The sequence below is a fragment of the Aphis gossypii genome, chromosome X (genome assembly GCF_020184175.1).
Source record: "Aphis gossypii isolate Hap1 chromosome X, ASM2018417v2, whole genome shotgun sequence".
Classification (NCBI taxonomy): Eukaryota; Metazoa; Arthropoda; class Insecta; order Hemiptera; family Aphididae; genus Aphis; species Aphis gossypii.
In genome coordinates this window covers 41932392-41953544 of record NC_065533.1, presented here as the reverse complement: position 1 = coordinate 41953544, position 21153 = coordinate 41932392, and the positions used below count along the sequence as shown (strand labels likewise).

At 36.3% G+C, this 21153-nt stretch overlaps 1 protein-coding gene across 1 annotated transcript in view; it reads right to left on the bottom strand.

Moving 5' to 3' along the window:
* LOC114125104 (G1/S-specific cyclin-D2-like) overlaps window positions 1-21153 on the bottom strand; it is a 57042-nt gene that overhangs the window by 19952 nt on the left and 15937 nt on the right. The window contains exon 2 of the mRNA XM_027988600.2: window positions 14115-14330. Coding sequence (XP_027844401.1) covers window positions 14115-14330 — 216 coding nt within the window. The remainder of the gene's footprint in view (window positions 1-14114; window positions 14331-21153) is intronic.

The window sequence follows — 21153 nt, the reverse complement described above, 5'->3', positions numbered from 1 at the left end:
CCGAATAATGAATTGTGAACCTACACCACAAAAGATAAATACAATTAATTTTAAAATCGTTTCCAAAAACACCCGTGATATTTTGGCATTCCTCGCTAATGAACGCGATGATAGTAGCAAAGAGTATGTAGTGGAGGAACAGGAGTCAACTATTATTATTATTGGAACCCATCGACGACGATTGATCACAAACCGCGTAATATTCTAACGAAGCAGTAGATCGAATTGTAGTATACGGATGAAAAGAAGAAAAAACCTGGCCCCCGAGCAAAACGTAAAGATGAATATTTTAGATAACATTGTCCGACGCCTATAAGATTTTTTCCCTTTAATAGCTCATCACCGCCGCCACCGCCGTGTAAACACCACGGGGCCGTTCGATTTCGTATAGGTACATACGTATTATTATATATTATTATTTATACGCTATATATTTACAACCGGCGGCCGACCGACCTTCTCTATATATACCTATATATTCTATTAGTTACTACTATTATAATCCCGTACACAAAATATAACATAGGTATTTAAATTTTATACCTCTAATATATTATTGTGTGTGTATACCTAACCGTTTTTGTCTTTATTCCGCATAATACTACACACGATCGACAGAGAAACGAAAAACAACTAGCATATTAAATTATAATATTACTATTAATTCGGCGGGCATAGTAATCTCGTTTCTTTTGCGACCGCCGCGTAAAACCGACGGTAGAAAAAATAATGGCGTAGATAATACAATATATTTATACGTATATAGTGATAATAAAAAACAATAAAAAGAGTCCAAGTTTCGCGTTCGGGTCCGTCCGTCGCTCATTAACGCGGCTACACACATTATTGGCGCAACTATCTACGTACACCGGTAACCGATAGCCCGATAGCCGTATGGCAATTATAATATTATGTGTGTCCATATTATATACATATTATTATATACGCGATACGTTATAATTTACGCCGTGCAAGACTTCAGAAGCCGATTATATATGGTACCTAAGTATGCGTGGCGCGTACAACACGCGGCATCGTCGTCATTCGACGTGATCGACAGGCTACGCCTCCGCACACACATAATAGGTACCTACATTCGGAATATAATGGATGATAGGCGGAAAGATGGGATGGAGATAGAGAGCACTGCAATACAACAGCGGTTTTTACGACATTACAATACTATATATGTCGAATGCATTTATAACGCGAATACGATTTACCCCGGACTCGCCCCTTACACGGTTATAGCAGCAGGGACAAATGACGACTTTTGTGTGACGAAATCGATGCGGACACACTGTTGCTATTACATATTATATTATTATTATAATACCTTCGCTTTTGTCCTCGGCGACCACGCGATATTATATACCACCACGACGCTGTCGCCGGCGCCCGTGGGTTTCTCGATATGAGAGCGTTGCTCGGCGTTTACACGTGGGGCTCTATCCTATACGTTTAACACGCTCGAAACCCGTCGGCAGACAGCGTATATACCTTTATAATATTATATGCGTTTAATAATGAGCTACATGGCTAGCGCATGCGCATCGACTCGCCCGTTCCATTCATCACGAACCCGAACCGTTTTCGATTGACGATTAAAGACACCCATTCAAGGTCGACTTCTCTTCACCGTTTACATAATACAATATATATATATGGTACAACCCTTTTTTTAATAGTGTTGTCAGTCAGACCGGCGGCGGTCGTTTTATCATGCAGCATTAGTCTCATGGAATACATTATAAATGTATCCATATATATATATATAATATATAACATATGATATACACCGCCAACCGATGGTAATCGATTAAACATGGTTTAGCGTATCAGCTAGTCTCTTACTCGAACGCCACGCAGGGATCTTAAGGAGGATACAGCATTTTATAAAGACAGTTCCACGAAAAATGGCAAATTCGTACATACATCCATATACATATATATTATATGGGTGGACACGATAAGCACGTCGTTTCCTCGTTAAATCCCAGAAAAAAAACTGTGTTATCGCGATTGAAAACGTCTTGTAGATTTTATTCTTCGATACATTTGGCAAATATTTATGTGAAACTCGATTTCCTTTTACCTTCGTAACCACTCTCTCTCTTTCTCTCTCTCTCACTACATATAAACACGCACGGTCGCTATATTATTATGTTTGATGTTTCACAAACAATAATAACTGCAAAGGTATGTCACTGCAGCGATAGTGCTGAAAACGGTGTTTAATGTATTGTTATACAAATACAGCGGCGGAGGTTGAAGAGAGAATAAGCAATGGAAGGAAGTTGACAAGGAGTAGTACTTTTTGGAATGTGCTCGGTCATATGAATGTATATATTGTGAGATTTTTGTCGAAAACGACGATGACAACGGTGGCGGCGATATTTGAACGAAGTAATAAGGGGGGTTTTTATTGAAGAAGGGAGAAGAAAATATGTTTACCGAGAACGACTTAACGTCGGCGGTACAATCATCATGGGTGTGGTGGTTGCACCACTATAATATACGTATATATACATACGAGTACATATACAGTATATGTGTCTACCTGTCGTTTTGTTATTGTTATTATACCGTGGACCGGCCGCGCCGGTGGTGGAACATATAATATACCTATACATGTAAAAAAGCATCGTCGTATACTATGACTATAAGCTATAAAGGGAGTCGGTGTCCCCGTGCACCCGACCGACGCCTTTCGGAGGACACAGAAAAATAATAATCATGACGATTACACCGCCGTCGCCGCATCGTCGAGTCGTATTTCGTCGTCCTGTGTATGTATATTATAATAAGTATTATTTGGCCGGGCAATACGCGGGAAAATATCATATACCATTATACATCTCCCACAGCAGTATTATACATATATACTATATAGTGTCCATATAACATATATTCTGAGCGGTAGAATTCGTATACGCATCGAAAGAGAGACATCGAATAACACGCGTTTTGTTCGACCGATGTGACATATTTTGTCATAGGAAAAAGTAAATTTCGGAGTCAGCTGTGGACCCGGCGACGTACCTATACATATATAATATATACTTTAAAGTCCTAAGCGCGAGACAGGAGACGGCAACGAACGAGAAGACAACGATCTCCGAGTACTTATACCGAGTAGAGATTGTGTTTGTTCACGAAAACGTGTGGATATATATATAAGCACTACACACAGCAAACGTTGTGGATGTGATGATTTTCAATTTATTTCTAATGGGAATAACTCGTAACGTGAACCTATTGTAAATAAATTACGAACGCATAATAAGTGGGTATATATGGTTATGGTGCGAGTACATGTGTGAAATATATTATATGTATATAGATTACCGTACACAATACAAACGTAAATTCAAATAAAAACGAATGAGTTTAGAAAAAATATTGATAAATTTATATCGGTAGTATATAACAAAACAAATACATTATACTATATATTATATATAAGCACTTATAAGTAAAACAAATTATAAAATAAAAAAATGTAATTATAATTTTATCTTGTTTATTTAAATATGTTTAATGGTAGACATAAACGTTTCTAAAATGCAATAGTTGTATGATTCATTTTATGAAAAAATCGATTAGGTACAAATGTAATTTGTAAATACGATAAATATTATTACAATTTGACGTCAACAATATATAATACAATATAGTATTCAAGAAATCGATTTCAAGCACCTAAAAATTTTTGTCTGTATATAATACCCAAGGATCATCACCGTGCACGTGGTACACTGGATGATAAAATATATGTCGATACAAAATTTCATGAGCATTTTTAATGTATAAATAATATAGTAATGATTATTTTTCAATACAGGAAGTAGAGACAATGATGATATAGATACGTATTAAAATTGAAGATTACTCGATTATTATTTTTTTTTCATTAACATATGTATAACCGCAAACCACCAAAATGAAAGAAATAAAACCAGACCATTTATAATGATATACCCAATATTACATTTCTTTTTTTTTGATTTTTAGAACGGATGTAGCAACAATCATTGTATTTGCCGTTGGCTGATAATAAAGTGTGGTGTTTCGACATCCGCGACGATTGACAAATTAGAAGGTTAAATATAATATTATATACGTCAAAAACAAATTGCATATAATATATAGTGTTCATATTTTTTTTATTATTATTATTAAAAACGACAATATAATATATACATGGCTAGGTTATAGTATGTTTTATTAGTTTTTTTTATTATCAATATATTTTTGGTTTTTAGATGTACACACAAAGTACGGGTTTCAGCATACATGGAACACGTTGCACGTTGGAGAAAACTACGCTTATTCGTCGTTTGGCATTATCGCACGAGAAATTAGCAAAGTTATAATACCGAAATATAGCTTTGATATTATAATGATGTCGATATAAATGTGCAATAAATTTATTTTCTATTAGAGCTACAGACGATAGTTTCTGCTTATATACATACATTAATATCGTCTCATTACGACTTAATTTCGCAACGGAATAATTGCATTGCCCGCGAAATCATCATAAGCAATAAAAAAACTAACAAGCCTTATCGTTACGATCTTTGTGAAATCAAAACGTAATTGTAAGACATTAAATGCACTACGGACGTTTAAAATCATTTTTTTATATCGGTAAAAAGTTATGGGCAATGAAAAGCTGCTGGTTCGAGCGACAATTGTCGCCGATATAACTATTAAAAACAAATTGCAAATAAACATGATTTGACTACTTTTTCTCATTATCTGAAATAAAAAAACCATCTACATTCTACATTATCATACGATCCGAATACATCGGTAGCGGATTGTGTAAAGCCGCTAAATTTAATCCTTTTAGAAATTCCTTCGAATCCCTTTATAAATAAACATTAAACAAGTTATAAACAATATAGTTAAAAATGTCATGAAAACTTTTACTAATTTTACCCCGTTTTATAAAAAAAAAAAATTATATTAATATTACTGCACACTTTATTTTTTCAATTTTACTTAGAGGGGAAGTAACCAATATTCTCGTTTCTCTGTCAATGAAGTCTGCGCACGTCTACAATGCATATATATAGGTACATACAAAAAATGCAATATATTATACTTTGAACAAAATACGGTAAAGCAATAAAAACCTTCGACGAGAGTGAAGACGAATGTGAAACACGAAAAAGTTAACACCCGAAAGGAAGAAAATATATTATATAATAATCGTTTCGATGGTCCGACGACGTCCGCGACGGTTCGCACACGACGCGCCGAGAATGCTAATGAGAACACGTTGCGCGCACGGTGTATAAAAGTGTATACAATATAATAATAATAATTTATAATGGTGAACACCGCCACGGACTTGTATTATATATATATACATATTATGTATTTACGTATATAACTATATGGCCGCTGCTCCGTGTGTGTGTGTGTGTACTTGGAATGCGTTTCATTCATAAAATTTATCTGACAGCCGCACCGCACCGCACACGATCATCGTATCACCCCGCCGACCTTCTCTCACGACGGCAAAGACGAGCGGCGGCGCGCGAGCCATGAGTGTCGGTGGCGGTGGCGGTGGCGGTGAGACGACGAGTGTATAATTATTATTATTATTATTATTGAACGGGCTGTGCACACGACGCGCCGCCCCCTCGTCCTCCCACCACCAAATCCTCTGCCGCGGCGCACTACCGTGGACCGATCGAACGGTTATGACGAAATCTCGACGAGACGATCGCCCGACCGGACCGCACACCGTGTGACGAGATATACGTATTATTATTGTTATCGCAATATTTTAGTGGTAGTAGTAGTTAGTATGTTATAAAATAATGTGTAACGCGATACGATCGCGCGACCGAATTTCAGCAATAAAAATATTACGCCGGATAGGACGTCGTACGCCCACCGCGTGGTGTTCCTCTTTTACTGACGCAGGTACATTCAGAAGTTTCGATTTCGTGTTTTCTACACGTCATCAGAGTGAACAGGTCTATTATTTTAACTCGAACGTTGTTGCCTTATTTTGTGCATTCTTAAGTTGGTTAGGTTAAATTATTGTGATAATGTTTTTACCTCGACAAGTTATAACAACGCAAAGTCGATACTACTGAATGGAAATTTTCTCTCGCCAGTTATTAAGACCGTCAACTGTCAATAGAGCTAGGTAGAGAGATGGAGATACAAACACACACACACACAACATACACCTGCAGTGAAAATGTTTTACGTCGACAGGAAACGTTTTCCGATGATTTTTGGGCGAACGCCGACATAATAATTATAGACCAGTCGTCAACCTTACACGTATCTATTATAGTACGTTAATATCATTATTCATTATGATTGTTATCACATTGCGTTATTGTTATTGTAATACGCGTAATCTACCAATTTTTAGTATGACACTAGTCAAAAACAAATTATACACTAAGGACAATTCGCGCATGATATTATAATAATATATTGTATTACATGTAATTACTCGCCGGAAGTGTCTCATCAGACGGCATCGCGCAAGCATTCGACCTACTGCACAATACACAATAAAAGGGCTGCAGTCTACACCGAAATAATAATATACAATATTGCTATGTCGCGAACGAACACACAATCGCAAATCACGTGTTCAAATATTACCGAAGATCTATAGCGCTCAGTTCTACTGAGGAGGATAAAGACATTTTTTTTATTAGTTCACTAGCATTTTGAAAATTGTATTGTTTGAGAAATATTATTAATTCGTCTGTTTCCCTCTGTATGATCTCTCGTGGAATTCTACATTTCGGATTCATGAACAGTACAGAAAAAAACAAATAGGAAAAACATGCAACGTCGACTTACGATTATTGTGGTACCGTATTAACCTGCTCGGGGACACCGCCAAATCGAATTATAAATCCTCTGGCTAATTTTGCGAGTGATGTAACCCAAGAAGACTTATGTGTGTGTGTGTTATTTTCGATATAGCTTAAAAATGAGCGGCACAACATGAAAAACAAAACAAGCCTATTTTTAATGGGGTTTCATTCGCAAGGTGCACAATTAGGCTGACTTCCTGTTAGCAAAAAAATTATAATTTATGCACACAAAAAACTTGTCTACGGTGTGGGAAATCGTGATGTGAATTTTTGAGGGACGAATTTTTATAGAAGCACTCGATACTTGCATTTCAGTTCAAACGTACCTAATTATAATTTATAATGGTTCGGTATTTTCCCTTTATTTGCATTAAACTAAAAATTTTAATTTAATTTTGTAAAACAAAATTTTTTGTGTGGCTTAAATAAACGACAAAACTACGATTTATGACACGCAATACGTATTCGGCATTATTACGGCCGAGCCACACTAGAACAATAATTTTGACACGCGGTGAAAACGTAGATGAAAACGCACTCTAAAATTGTTTTATTATTATTTGGTGTTTCCAAAAAATGTTTAACAAAGAAAAATTATATTTTAACTTGTGGAAAAATCGTTTAATGTTACGTAGAATGGGGATAAAAAACTTTCGGCAATACCTAAATCATATTATATTTAGGTCAAGAAATTAATTACAATTATTGCAACAATAAACATACTTTTATATCGACTATCATCAATTTTAATATCAACGATAAAACCAGTCCGAGAGATACGCACGATCACAACCGAAGGATATTATAATACAATACATGCACAATATATGAAAAATATTATCTCGCGGCAATTTCATTACCATATAACTCTCGATATTAACTGGCATTGTTTATTTCTTTATTTGTTATCAATGTTTCACACGCTATAATAATAATAATAATACATAATATATAATACATGTATACACGCATTGTCCATTGATACTGTACAACAGTTTTGAAAAAACGATTCTATAGAGTTATATACTTATATACAATATATTATATTGTAAGTGTATACCCACTGAGAGAGGATACACATAATAACAAATGTGCATTAATGGAATTTCAAGAATAACAAGCAATCATAAATCAACGTTTCGTCCATTTGGGTTGTAGGCATCAGAGTAGTAGTTACAAAAAAGCGACTGAGAGAAAAAATAAATAAGGAGGAACATTATATGAGTTACCCCAGGGTCAGGTCGCGAGTATAGTTGCACCCTTAGGCTAGCAATAACGCCCTTAAACAACATACACATTAAACACACACACAACGACCTTGCACAACAACAAAAGCCATATATTATTTAAAATTGTCGGCATTATTTCAAAAACATTCTTCACCGGACCTTAGTAATTAATAGATTCGGGGAAAAGCAAAACGATATGGCAGCGAAAAAAATATCAGCTGTTGCGTATTACTATACGAATGCTACTGCTACTACTAGTGCCTACTGGCTAACTGTGACATGGCTACTACTATAATACTACTACAACTACCTGCATCGCGTACGCAACACACAGCGTATAGTTGTCCATTCAAATGCACTACTCCGTGGGAGAGAGGGTTGTCGAGTCCACTACTACATAATAATAATACAAATAATATTATAATCTATACTTTCGTGAAATCATTTAATCGACTCGAGACTTGTTCTCTCACTTTCTTTCTCTCTCTCTCTCTCTCTCTCTCTCTCTCTCTCACACACACACACACACACACACTTATTTTATGCCTCTGTCTTTCTCATTATTGGTTTTGTGATATTAACGAGACGGCGAATGACGTACGTATGAAATAGATAATAATTAAATTAATTAGCAATGTTACTCTGCAACTGTCGAAGGTCATCGCCATTAAATGTTTGTGCCTGAATAGTATTGTTTTTTATGCATACTTCCATTAAACATATAGGTACGTTGCAAGCAGCGCACATTGGATGTACGCGTATCGTATAACCCGCAGCCAACAGAACTGGTCTTCGAACGAATAATAAAACACGAAACAAAAAAATTTACTAGCAGATTTAATACCATAAATAAAAAAATAAAACCAAATTTTATATCTAAAACTGGTCACGTGCTTTTTTAGCACAACATTCCTTTGTATGCATATATTGGTCTCGCGGAGTGAATTCTACGTAAACTGTAAACACGTATTATTATGTGCCTGTAATAAAATCGGATTTCAAATATTTTAAAGTGTTTCCCGACACAAACAGTGATCTTAAATTACATTTTCAAAAGCGGCATAACACCAAACATCGTTATAGGTATAACATTATATAGTTTGTTATGCATATATATATTAAATTATATTGATGTGTACGTACGGAGGTTTTAGAGTATAGGAAATAGCAGTATAAAGAGTATACTGCTGTTGTATACTATTACGATTATTATTTTATATTCGTCAGTTTTGTCGACAAAGGAAAAATAATAACATTTTTAAGTGTACGAGTCCCGGCCGGAATGCCGCCGCACCGTAGCCATCGGCAGCCGCTGCCGTATGTGTAATACGCATATGAATGAAAGCCGAAAAAACGATAAATACACTAGTTTTATGTGACACGTTTTTTTTGCCTTTCTTTGACCGAACGCACACGCACACACACATACAGAGATACGAACCCCGTCCGACCAAGAGTTTGTTTTTACAGACGAGCAGACATCGTCCGGAAACATGAATGGACCCAAACGGGAAACATTTACGCAAAAACGTTACACACACACACCATTCATTAAACATTACAACTACACACACGTCATAACGAATGAAATACACACATGCGTCCCAGCAGCACCAACACGCATCCGCATACGAGACGCACACATTGTATAAAAACGTCGCATTTCGTATTCAACACGTAACGTCGATGCGTGCGGTGTATCCACACATGTTTATCGAACAAATACGATTTTTTTTATATAGACATAATATACGACTACATTGCGTGGTTTGAAACTCCAAATCGTCTCTACGCTCTGTACACCATAGATCACATGGTGTGATCGGATAGTTTTCAATTGTACGCACAAAACGCATACCTACTATTTGTATGGGTAACCGAACGAATTTTACACGACGTATATTTTACCATTATTTATTAGTTTATTACCTACAAAAATATTGAAATATCACCGTGTGAAATGAAAGTTTAACAAAAACAATTATCATTTCTGTGTAGATATTTCCTAATGTTTTTACTCGATTTATTCTATGCCCAAAAAAATATTTTCAGGACGTCTGTATAATCGAGAAAAACTATGACGACATGTTAAACAGAGGCGGCAGTGTTAACGAGACCCGTATTATAGTCGTGAGACGCGTTTACCGTCAATTAGAGGGAGACACGACTCGCGCGTACCAAAAACACACACACACACACACACACACACACATATTCATCATTACACTGCACGACTCCCAGGTCTAAGTTACGTATCAATTTGACGAACGGCGGCGGATATTAATGCGATTTAAAGTGCGCGCGCGTATATTAAATAATATACGATGTGGCCCGTAACGCCCACTGAAAACGAGTCATCGTGAGGAAAAAAAACCAAACAAACAACCAAGCGCCTCCTTAAGGACCACGCGCGAGACAAGATACGTAGTGTAAGTATTATGTGGTGCGTATACGATATTATTATGACGGCGGCGGCGGCAACGGTAATAATAACCTGCGAGGCTCGGTGTGTCCGAATCGATAAATATTGTAGTCGCGAGCGACACGACTTGCAGGAAGACTTATTGAAAGAAGAAAAAACAAAGTGGCGCGAACGCATTATCACGATTTCCTTATACGTGGCGGCGGCAGCATCTAAGCACAATAATAATAATAAAAACAACAATACACGCATCGGCTAGCGTGTATTACACATACAATGCGCGCGTACTATATATACATACAACAACGGACCTGGTCGAGAAATATAATTTCAATAACAAACGAGTATAGTGGCGTCGGCGACAGTGTGAACTATATACGTGTATAATGTACTATAATCATTACGTGTGTAGACGGTCTTTTTTTCGGGATGTGGGCGCGAAGGGGTAAACACGTATTCTTATTTTTCATTTTTTTTTCCTAGACGCCGAGCGCCAAGTCTCTGATGCCACGACTATATGCGACCAGCGATACGTAGTAATAATCGTGGTAATAATAGTGTCGTCAATACACCCACCCGCGGGGCACAAAGCTACAACAGGACAACAACAATAATAATAATAATAACAAAAATAATATAATATTCCGAAGACGCCCGTCAGACACCATTACACACACGCGCGCGCGTGTACGCACGCGACCCGGTCCGGCCCGATCCATTCTATTCACATATTATACTAGTAGACTACCACGGTCGTGTCAAATTATAATATTCGACTTATCGTTGTCGGTCCAATTGAAAAAAAAACAAAGTAAAAATTCCAACCCGAACATTTCGGCGGCCAGGAAAACACGACTACGGCCGGCATCCGGTCGACGTCGCGCGTTTAAACAACAAAAACAACATCGTCTGCGGGCACCGCATAAAGGTAAACAATTTATAATACGACGTACGTCTGCGTGTTTGTTGTTTTACGACAATAATAATAATATCGAGCCATTCGCGATCGAAGAGATTAAAAGAATTTCGTTTTTTTTTTTTAACGGGACCGTATAAGTACAATATTATTCTATGCATATCAATATTGTTCTTAGTTCTTACTATTATCGTCTGACGCATACCTACTTATATAATTTTATCCCATCGAGCGGGTTAATCGATAGATCGATCTGTTCCTTCACTCCACACGCGGAATATCATAGAATTGTCGATCTTTAAGAGGAAACGTATTTTTTCTTAACAGTGATTGAAGTGACTTTGACATATTGTTTATGCTAAAACATAACTTGACAAAGACGACGGCGAGTTTCAATGCGGACATTTTTTTTATCAAATCTTAACGAATAATCCACAATTGTGTACGTCACGGTCGCGGTATCCAACAGCGGCAGCGGCGCTTCGTTCTTGAAACGATTCGTTTCGTCATATATACGTACTACGCGTTATTTTTATTTCTATTACGCCCTCCCGAATCCCGTCCGGCTCGTCTCCTTTACAATAATAGTAATTATTATTACCGTCGCCTTTTGTTCGACAGAATCCTCCCACGACGACACGCAGTAATAATATTTCGGTTATTCGACCATTCACGTTTCGGTTGTTATACATAATATGTATAAGGTGGTAGTAGTAGTGTGAGCGCGCGAACGATCGTTTCTTCTCCTTCAAAAACACCGATTTTCTCTCACACTGTCTAGCACACTCTATACCATTGTGGTGGTCTTCCGTGCGCGCCCAAATCACGAAAGACACACAAACACATACACACACACACACTCGCACGCGCGCGAGAGGGAAAAAAGGAATTTAAAAAAAAAACTGGCCAACGTTTCCTGCGTCGCCGTAGCATGTACCACACGCCGCCACCGCCCTTTATTAGCATAACTCCTATATTATATACATAAAAAAGTAAGTACACTCTCACACAACGACAATAATCGACGACGGATAGTGGCGGCGCAGTGGTAACACCACTCTTGGTCGATAATAATTTATTCGAATATTTTTTTTTGTCGCCCAATTTCGTGTTCGTCTGCGGCAGCAGAGTCTAATATCGCGCGGGTACACACACACACACACAACACACACACACACACACACCGGACATTTACCCGTCTCACCTTTGCGATACACCCGCTGTTAATTACATCCAAAACACGACAGTAAAAGAATTCAGTCGTCGTTTCTTCAGTATTTATTTTTTAATCGGTACATATTATTATGTTCTTCCCAAAAATATCATACTGACTGACTATTATTTTATCGAGATCGCACGCAACTACGACACAAAAATAATACGATACTCGCGAAAAAAATAGCCGAATGGATAATACAAACTACAAAGTCGGTCACACCACACAAGATTCGCACGCGTCGGAGTAGCCCGCACAACAATATTAATTCCCAACGAAGGCGGAGAGATCTTATTTCGTCGCCAGACATTCACGTGAAAGGGTATACCCCGAAATTACGCTTTCCCCTTTGACCTTCCCCACTCACCTTCGTAACACAAGATTTATGCGTTTTTTGTATTTCTACGCAGTATAACTTGCTATTATCATTATGTCTGTAAACAGTGTAAACCCTGACCACGCCAGATATATTTATTGTAAATCCATTATATTATGAACAAACGATTAAACGTCATATTAAAAGTATGTAAATATTCTAAAATGGGTGCATAGATGGTGGTAAATGAAACTAGGAGGTACTCGCCGTTCAACTGGTTTTTACGTTTCTAAAGCACGAAATCACATACCTACACATACCACCTTGGTACCTCAAACAGACGGCGTTCGTGACGTAGTTTTTAAATTTCACGTACTAACCGATTGAAGCGAATGAAAAAAATATATGGCAAGCAAATACGCGACGATATGAATTCGAAGAAACGTATATTATTTTTTATCATTTCCACATACACATTTATAAATGTTTCTTTTATCCGAGCCAAATCGACCAAACGAATTTCAGTTTATTTGTATTTGTGTAATTCGTCGTTAAAATATGTCGGCGGTTTGTGTGCAACACCGAATACTAAACACTACGCCGATTTACTTAAGAAAAAAAAAAACAGAAAACAAATTCAACAAAGCGTGTATTTCATAATTCATAATGTCTATTATGTTGTATACCGAAATGAATGAATCTACTGTGCATAATTGACAGTTTTTTTTTTGCGAAAATATCATCGAGATTACAATAATGCGTTTGAAATAATATCAGACAAAAAAATAACTAATAATAAAACCCGATTTCGTGTATATTCAGACACCAAAATATCTATAATTGAAAAATATCTACAATTAATAGTTGTTTTAATTAATTATCGGATACATTAAATTTAACACATTAATGAGTATTATTAGAACGAATTAGTTAGAAAAATACCCCAAATAGCCATTCCAGAAAATATAAAAATAAAATTATTTTTAGTCATCGAAAACAAGCAAACAATTGTAAGCGGAGACGACAAAAAAACAATGGGTTTGCAATGACGATGGACAATGAGCTGTGAGACAAGAAAACATCGAACCCATCGGATTCAATATTATAATGATAACTTAAACGAAAAAATATAACGAGCAAACGACTTACCAACAGTTCTTCAGAAGTAATGGTATTGTCCGTGTACAGAACCAAAAGGTCGACGGAAAGGCAGTCGGACTCCCGAAGTTTAGAGCTGACCAACAGGCAAGTGGTGCCCAGCAGCTGTAGGTGATTTTTATTGATCGGATTTACCGACAGGAACCTGTCCATATAGTTGACGGCCAATGGAAAAATGTCTTCTTGGCACTTTTGTTCTTCGCAGACCTGCGCAACAAAAATAACATAAAACGTTTACAACATCAAGTCAAATAAAATAGGCACGAGAATATAATTAATAGTATAATATCTCATGGAATAATCAATTTTACAATAATATAATTCAACATACATATAGATATTATATCATTTATATATATTTTATAAATACTATATAGGTATATAATTTATTATACTTTCGATTTAAACGCCGAGTACAAGACACGTCATGATAGTCATTATTATAATATTGAAAATAATATTAATATTAAGCATACGATATTCACGAGTTGGTTAGTTTTCGGAGAAACGAGAACGCAACCGTTCAATCATAATAATTAAAAATTATTGCGACGAGCGCTCTACTCGTGTACTCAAAATTCCAAATAAACCTACACCTATTAATTTTATTACCATTTTTATCGTCAAAATATTTTCGACTAATTTGTGAACGTTGTTATTATTATTTACACGAGTTATTTTTCACTCGTAATCATCGTTTATCATCTCTGAACCGGAAAAGAACATTGATAAATATAATATGTTCGATAAAATACGTATAACATGTTTTTGCCACTGCATTAACAACCTTTGAAACTTGAATACAATATAATAATGAACTATAAAAAGTGTACTATCTACAGACTTTTTTTTAATCGCAGCGTATACGGCCTAATAACTAAGAATGAAAATATTGTTCTTACGAGCAATCGATTTGAATAATCATTTGAAGTGAACACGTTAAATATAATGAATTATGTTCATTGTATTGTAAAGGAAACACGTCATACAACCGTCGACGGAATAATAAAATATATCGATTAGTGATAATAATACACATTAAATTTATATGAACATTTATAATAAAAATTATAATACGGCACTAGGTTGCTCAATTATATTATAATATTACATAATATAAGTTTTAAAAATTGTAATTATGAAATTATCTGGTTTTTTGGTCGAAAGAACCGGTGTCGTGTCGCCTCAAGTCAAATCGTCGTTGACGTTGACGAGTAATTACAGGGTGCCTAAGTCAAGACACGATTACACACGAAATACGTCGCTTCTATCCGACACGTATTCCGAAAAAAATTCAGGAAGGGCCATCCTCCCTTGTTTTGATATACGTTTCGAGCGATGGTCTTATTGTCTCGAACAATACCGGTGGAGGCGGTCGCGGCATTCACACACGCGGCAAACACGGTGCATAAACAATACACCTTCATGTACTATTGAAATAATAATATGTACTATTGCATTGCATAGAGGTATACGTATTATTAGTAAGGTACTCGACTACACAAGACTACGCGAAGTGGCTGCGAGCTGCAATGTTCTCGTTCGTCGAGCGAAATCATTAATGGGGTAAATAAAATATAAATAATTTTTACGACAACCATGGGAAGAAACCGGCGGCGACTGTAGGTTTTTGTATATACAATACACAGTTTCCGGGGGAGCACCGTTTTGTTATTTAGGACTATATGTTCTCAGTATACATACAGGATCCGTGTAACATGCACTCGCTGCGTAACGACAACAAGTGGCGGCGTTTTCGGACATTTCCTTTGGACCGCGCGTGATATATGCGTCCGGTCGACCCGTTCGCAGGACACGAAAAACGACTATGAGGCACTAAATTATACAGAGCGCCGCCGCACACGTGTTGTCACGGGGTAGTGGCGGCGTCTAAGACGCGCGATCGAACGAAGCGAGAAATTAATTTATAAATTAGGTGGAGACCTGGACTAAGACTACGACGATAATAATAATAATAATAATAATACGTGGGAATGCTATGCCGCAAATGAATATATATATGTATATATGATGTGTGCGTGCGATCATAACGACTAGTATACCTATATATATATTACGGTATTATATACTACCACCGATGGAATGTGCCTCCGGGTGGCTGGGCTGACTGGATGGCTAGTCGACAGTATTTATCCGAATCCCGATCGCGAGGGATGATATATACATAATAACGTTTCTCCGCGCCGCCGTGGCGCAGCAGCAGTCAATTACCCAAGGGATAACGACGACGACCATTGGCTTAGCTTGGAGGTGAGAGATTTTATTGTGAGATTGATGAGCATCTCAGTCTGTATATTATAATGTATAATACTATAATGCTTTCGGAGATTATGGGTGGAGCCAAGTCGTCGTCGTCGTCGGCGGCGGTAGTACCACTAACCGGGTTGTTGTCAGAGAGACGAGGGGCCCGGACGCCGACAATGGACGTTGGAATGTTGTTAAACCCGAAACGCATGTACACGTAATTGAAGGATAGGGTTTTCGGGTTGTTTCTTTTCGGTTTTTTTTTTTAGTGCGTGTGTCCGTTCCGTTTTACGGCGCCCGTGGTGGGGAATAATAAATTAGAAAATTAAAAACCGACGACTTTTATATAAGAAATAGAATTTTAATCACCGACGCCGATGGTCGGTGTGTATACTGTGTATAGTACTACCGGTAGACAAGTGACGGGGAGAGGAGACTCGTTTGTATGTGTATCGTGTGTGATGCACCTACTTCTACTTGCGCGATAGTCGAAATCGATCTATGTTAGAAGTGACCTGAAAGGAAAGAAAAACTACACTATCGTTTTCCGCGGAAATTCATCGTCGTAAGCTATGGTGATATCGAAAATGGACAGAAACTCCCGTTGTTTATTATCGATCTATAGAACGCGGACGCGTCAAAATATATTGAATAGGTACCGCATATAATCACGTTTCAATACGCGACAACGACACGTGGACAGCAGGTCATTTAAGAATAATTTGTACTGGATTGCTCGTGATGACGATGACAACGACAGCGTCATATTATATTATTACTTGAAACTTAAAATAAAACAGCTAATACAATATTATTCGGTGCAAATTACCAGTACACGGCAGGTTCTAGGATCACGTATAATTGGCACGTTGCCACCGGGCATATGGATAATAAAAAAACGCTTAATCAAAATTTATCACGCTCGTTCAATTGATATATAATATAATATACATACGAATATCGTACGGGAACATACATGCGTGTTGGTAAAAAAAATTAAAAATATAGCAAAATATAGAAAACCATCATAACGCGTTAATACATGTTATTATTATTATCATTATGGTTTTATTATAATATATACCTGATAGGACTTATTGGGTAATGAACTGGCATCGACTGGTTATATATTGTATAATATGAAAAGAGAACAGGAAAGTATAAAAAACCGCGCGTGTATACGACCATACGACATTGTCTTTGTGCCGAAAATGTTATGCATGTATTTGTGTGTGTGTTTGTAAATGTATGTGTGTGGCAAAAAAAAATCGTTGTTTCGACCTTGTCTATTCGCATATAGATTTTTTGCGCGTCTACCCAAGGTCTGTACGTGTGAATTGAGATATTTATCCTGTATAGGAAGGGATACTGCGTACTTCCGCGGCTGGAGGGGAGCTATATATATATATATACGCATAAAGCCTGTCATCGAATTAAAACGCTACACGACGTATAATAATAAGGTTTTGCGCGATATTTCGAGTTTACATTGGTCATAAATTATAATTTTATAAACTTAGGGTTGGAGAGATCAGAGTTTTTGTGGAAGTGTCCATATCAGTTTACTATTTATCGGTTTTATTTTCAATTCAAAAGTATCCACGGAAGAATCCCATAACTACAACGAGAAAGATATTTTCGAAATTTTAAAAAACACATAATAGACAACGATATTTTAATATTATTCGGTATGTGAATAATTATTGTTTTATTCTTGAATCAATTCAACCAAATGCACCGCACTTATCAACGCCGACGCGATAGGTATATTACTCGTCGCAAAATCGCATTTTTTCTTAATAATAAAATAAGTCCACTGCCGTCTCGACCGGAGTAGAAAATCGTCGCCGTTGGTGTACGAACACGCGCGTAACGTATAATGTGTGTACCACCATCCACGTCCGTATAGGTGCACGGTCGTTAATAATAAATAATAATAAAATATATCGAGTGACCATATCGTCCACCCATTCCACAACCACTAACTCTGTTCATTTATTGACATCGTTCAACGACGATGACGACGAAATAAATTATATTATTATATTATACACAAAATATTACGTATATAGTACGTTAACGTGTATACGTCCCCAAAGGCGTGCGTTCCGAAAAATAAAAATTCAGAATGGTTAAAAACAATAAACAAACGCGTTCTGATGAAAACTCGAGTAGTCCCACCGACGGCCACCAGACGATGGATTTAAATAATATGCATCGTTTAATACATTATAATATTACGTTCAGAAGATTCGGAAAGAGCTATTAATTTAGTTTTCGTATCGTTTTATCTTTTCTTTCTAATAATACAGTATAACCTCAAGCCCTGGCCCGTTATTAGTCGTGTGTTGCGTGCAAATAATAACAGGTGTCAATAACTCGTAGTCCGTTGGTCTAATCGCCAATCATAGACGACGTGACGACGTCGACTAACTTTTTGCGACTAAGTAAATTTTTCAGATGGCTTTAGCATATTTCCGCCAAACTTCTCCCGAACAGTGTATTAAACTCGATATTCCGTACGAGATTGCTAGACGCGTCATCGCCAACAGTCGGACGCCGAAAATAAAAATGAGAAGCCAGAAGAGAGATAAGATAGTACGTGAATACGTGATGGTGTTTCTCTCGCAGTGCACAACACCAGAAACCCATCGAAGAAAAAAAACACAAGCCGGTAACGCATAGAAGTGTTGTGGACTAAAAATATATGCTATTTTATATAATATTTGTTATATTTTTATCTACGACGGTTGCAGTCGTACAAAAACGACGGAAATGTTCAAATTAACAAACAAACATTAATATAATTATAAGTTATAACGATAACAATACTGGTAATCATTTATGTACATTAACCGCGTCTAACCCACATACTATAAATGTACCTACAATTTACCAGTTATTGGTATTAGACGGGAATGTGATCATTATAATTTTTTATCAATTTCTCTGAAGAGCATCATGCCATCTTCACACGTACACGCTTTTTAATGATTCGACCGTAGTTACATACTTAAAAGCTACACAAATTATAAATTAAACTATATAATAACTAAAGTTTTAATTATTCTTAAATTTATAAAAACGTTTAGTACACACGCACAACAAAATAGTCGGAGAAAATGTTACGACTGGGTATGTACAACTATTTTTACTATTTGAAAAATGATTAAAAACAATTTTATTAATAATTAATGTTGTAAGACATAACTCTGCAGAAAAAAAGGTATCCGGAGGGGATTTACACCCACAAACGCATATTATGTTTTCAATACAGTTATCGTTCGATTATAATTATATACAATGGGCAAATAATGCAGGATTATCCGTTGTATATAGGTAAGCACGCCCAAAGCATTCTTGATTGTTATTTACGTTCCGTTATATATAAAAATGAACAGATCGACATTTTCCATGTGTGCGAAACAATAAAATGCATTTTCCAACGTACACGTTACGTCAGCGCGATTATAGTCGGAACAGTAGACCACCTTTTTCGTATAATAAGCGCGATCAGTTTTTTAATTTCTTTAATGCACGTCGATTATTATATTTAGAGTAATTTTCAAAACTGCACCGATGTGAATATTTGTGACGTATACACTTTATAATTAACGATGTCTGTAATTAATAATTACCCGTACACACCATCTACTCTGCGTAAATGTTCCCTCCATACTGATTGTTATCGACTATAATAACTAATTTGAATTCACGATATTTAACAATAAAAGAAGAAAGAAAATAAGAACGAGGATAGTTGACAGTTAATGAAGAATTACTATTGAAATTATTGCGTTATTGTCGACGATAAAGCAAGGAAAAAATTGTGGTTCGCCATACTTGGAGGATATCCGAAAAAGAAAAATTGCGATATAATCGAGAATCACCGCTCCATCCTTTAATTTAAAATCCATTTCCATGTTTTTAATACACAAAATATACATTGGGTCCATCGCACAGCGACTGTGCGGTGCTATTGATCAATGACCGGAAATAAATTATTTGTCTAGGGAAGTAGAGAAGCGCAACATTGATTACGAGTTTGTGTACTGTAATTTATGTATAATTTGGTAGAACAATGACGGCCAACCTCGATAATATTATCATACTTTGCCTAGTCAGCGCCAAAAAGAAATATTTTTATAAATATTGGTATTATAACAGCTGAAGCCGTCCATCAGTGTATAAATATTTTTATACGTAAGAAATGCCTACTCTACTTCGTAGTAAAATTTATTATACTAAAGTTGCCAATGTGTTGAAAACGGAACAGATAAATAGAAAGAAATAAAAATGCTAAATCACCATAATAGATTCTTTTTAATTTTGTTTTCTTCGTGTTCATGTCATGTTTACATTCAAGTACGTAAATTTATATATATATTATTATCAAAGAAAATATGAAAATATTAAAAAAATTAAAAATAGACAGTCGACGGGTGGTCGGTATGGTGATGATTATTAAATAAAAATGTATCGCTTAACTAACAGCAAAAATTAGGCTTTTCTCGAATGAACAAATCGAACGTGTGTAATAAACAAACGCGGTGAAAAAATATCAGTATCGAAACACCGAAGAGTGTTATATTATATTTTAAATCATACGCGTTAAACACCGCTCCTGACCGCGACTACCACAAAAACCATTAACCACTGTACATGACCACATCACTTATGTTATGTATATTATAAATTATATTAAACCTACAACGAAGATACAAAAAAAAAACAATACAATAATTAATATATTTAAATAAATAAT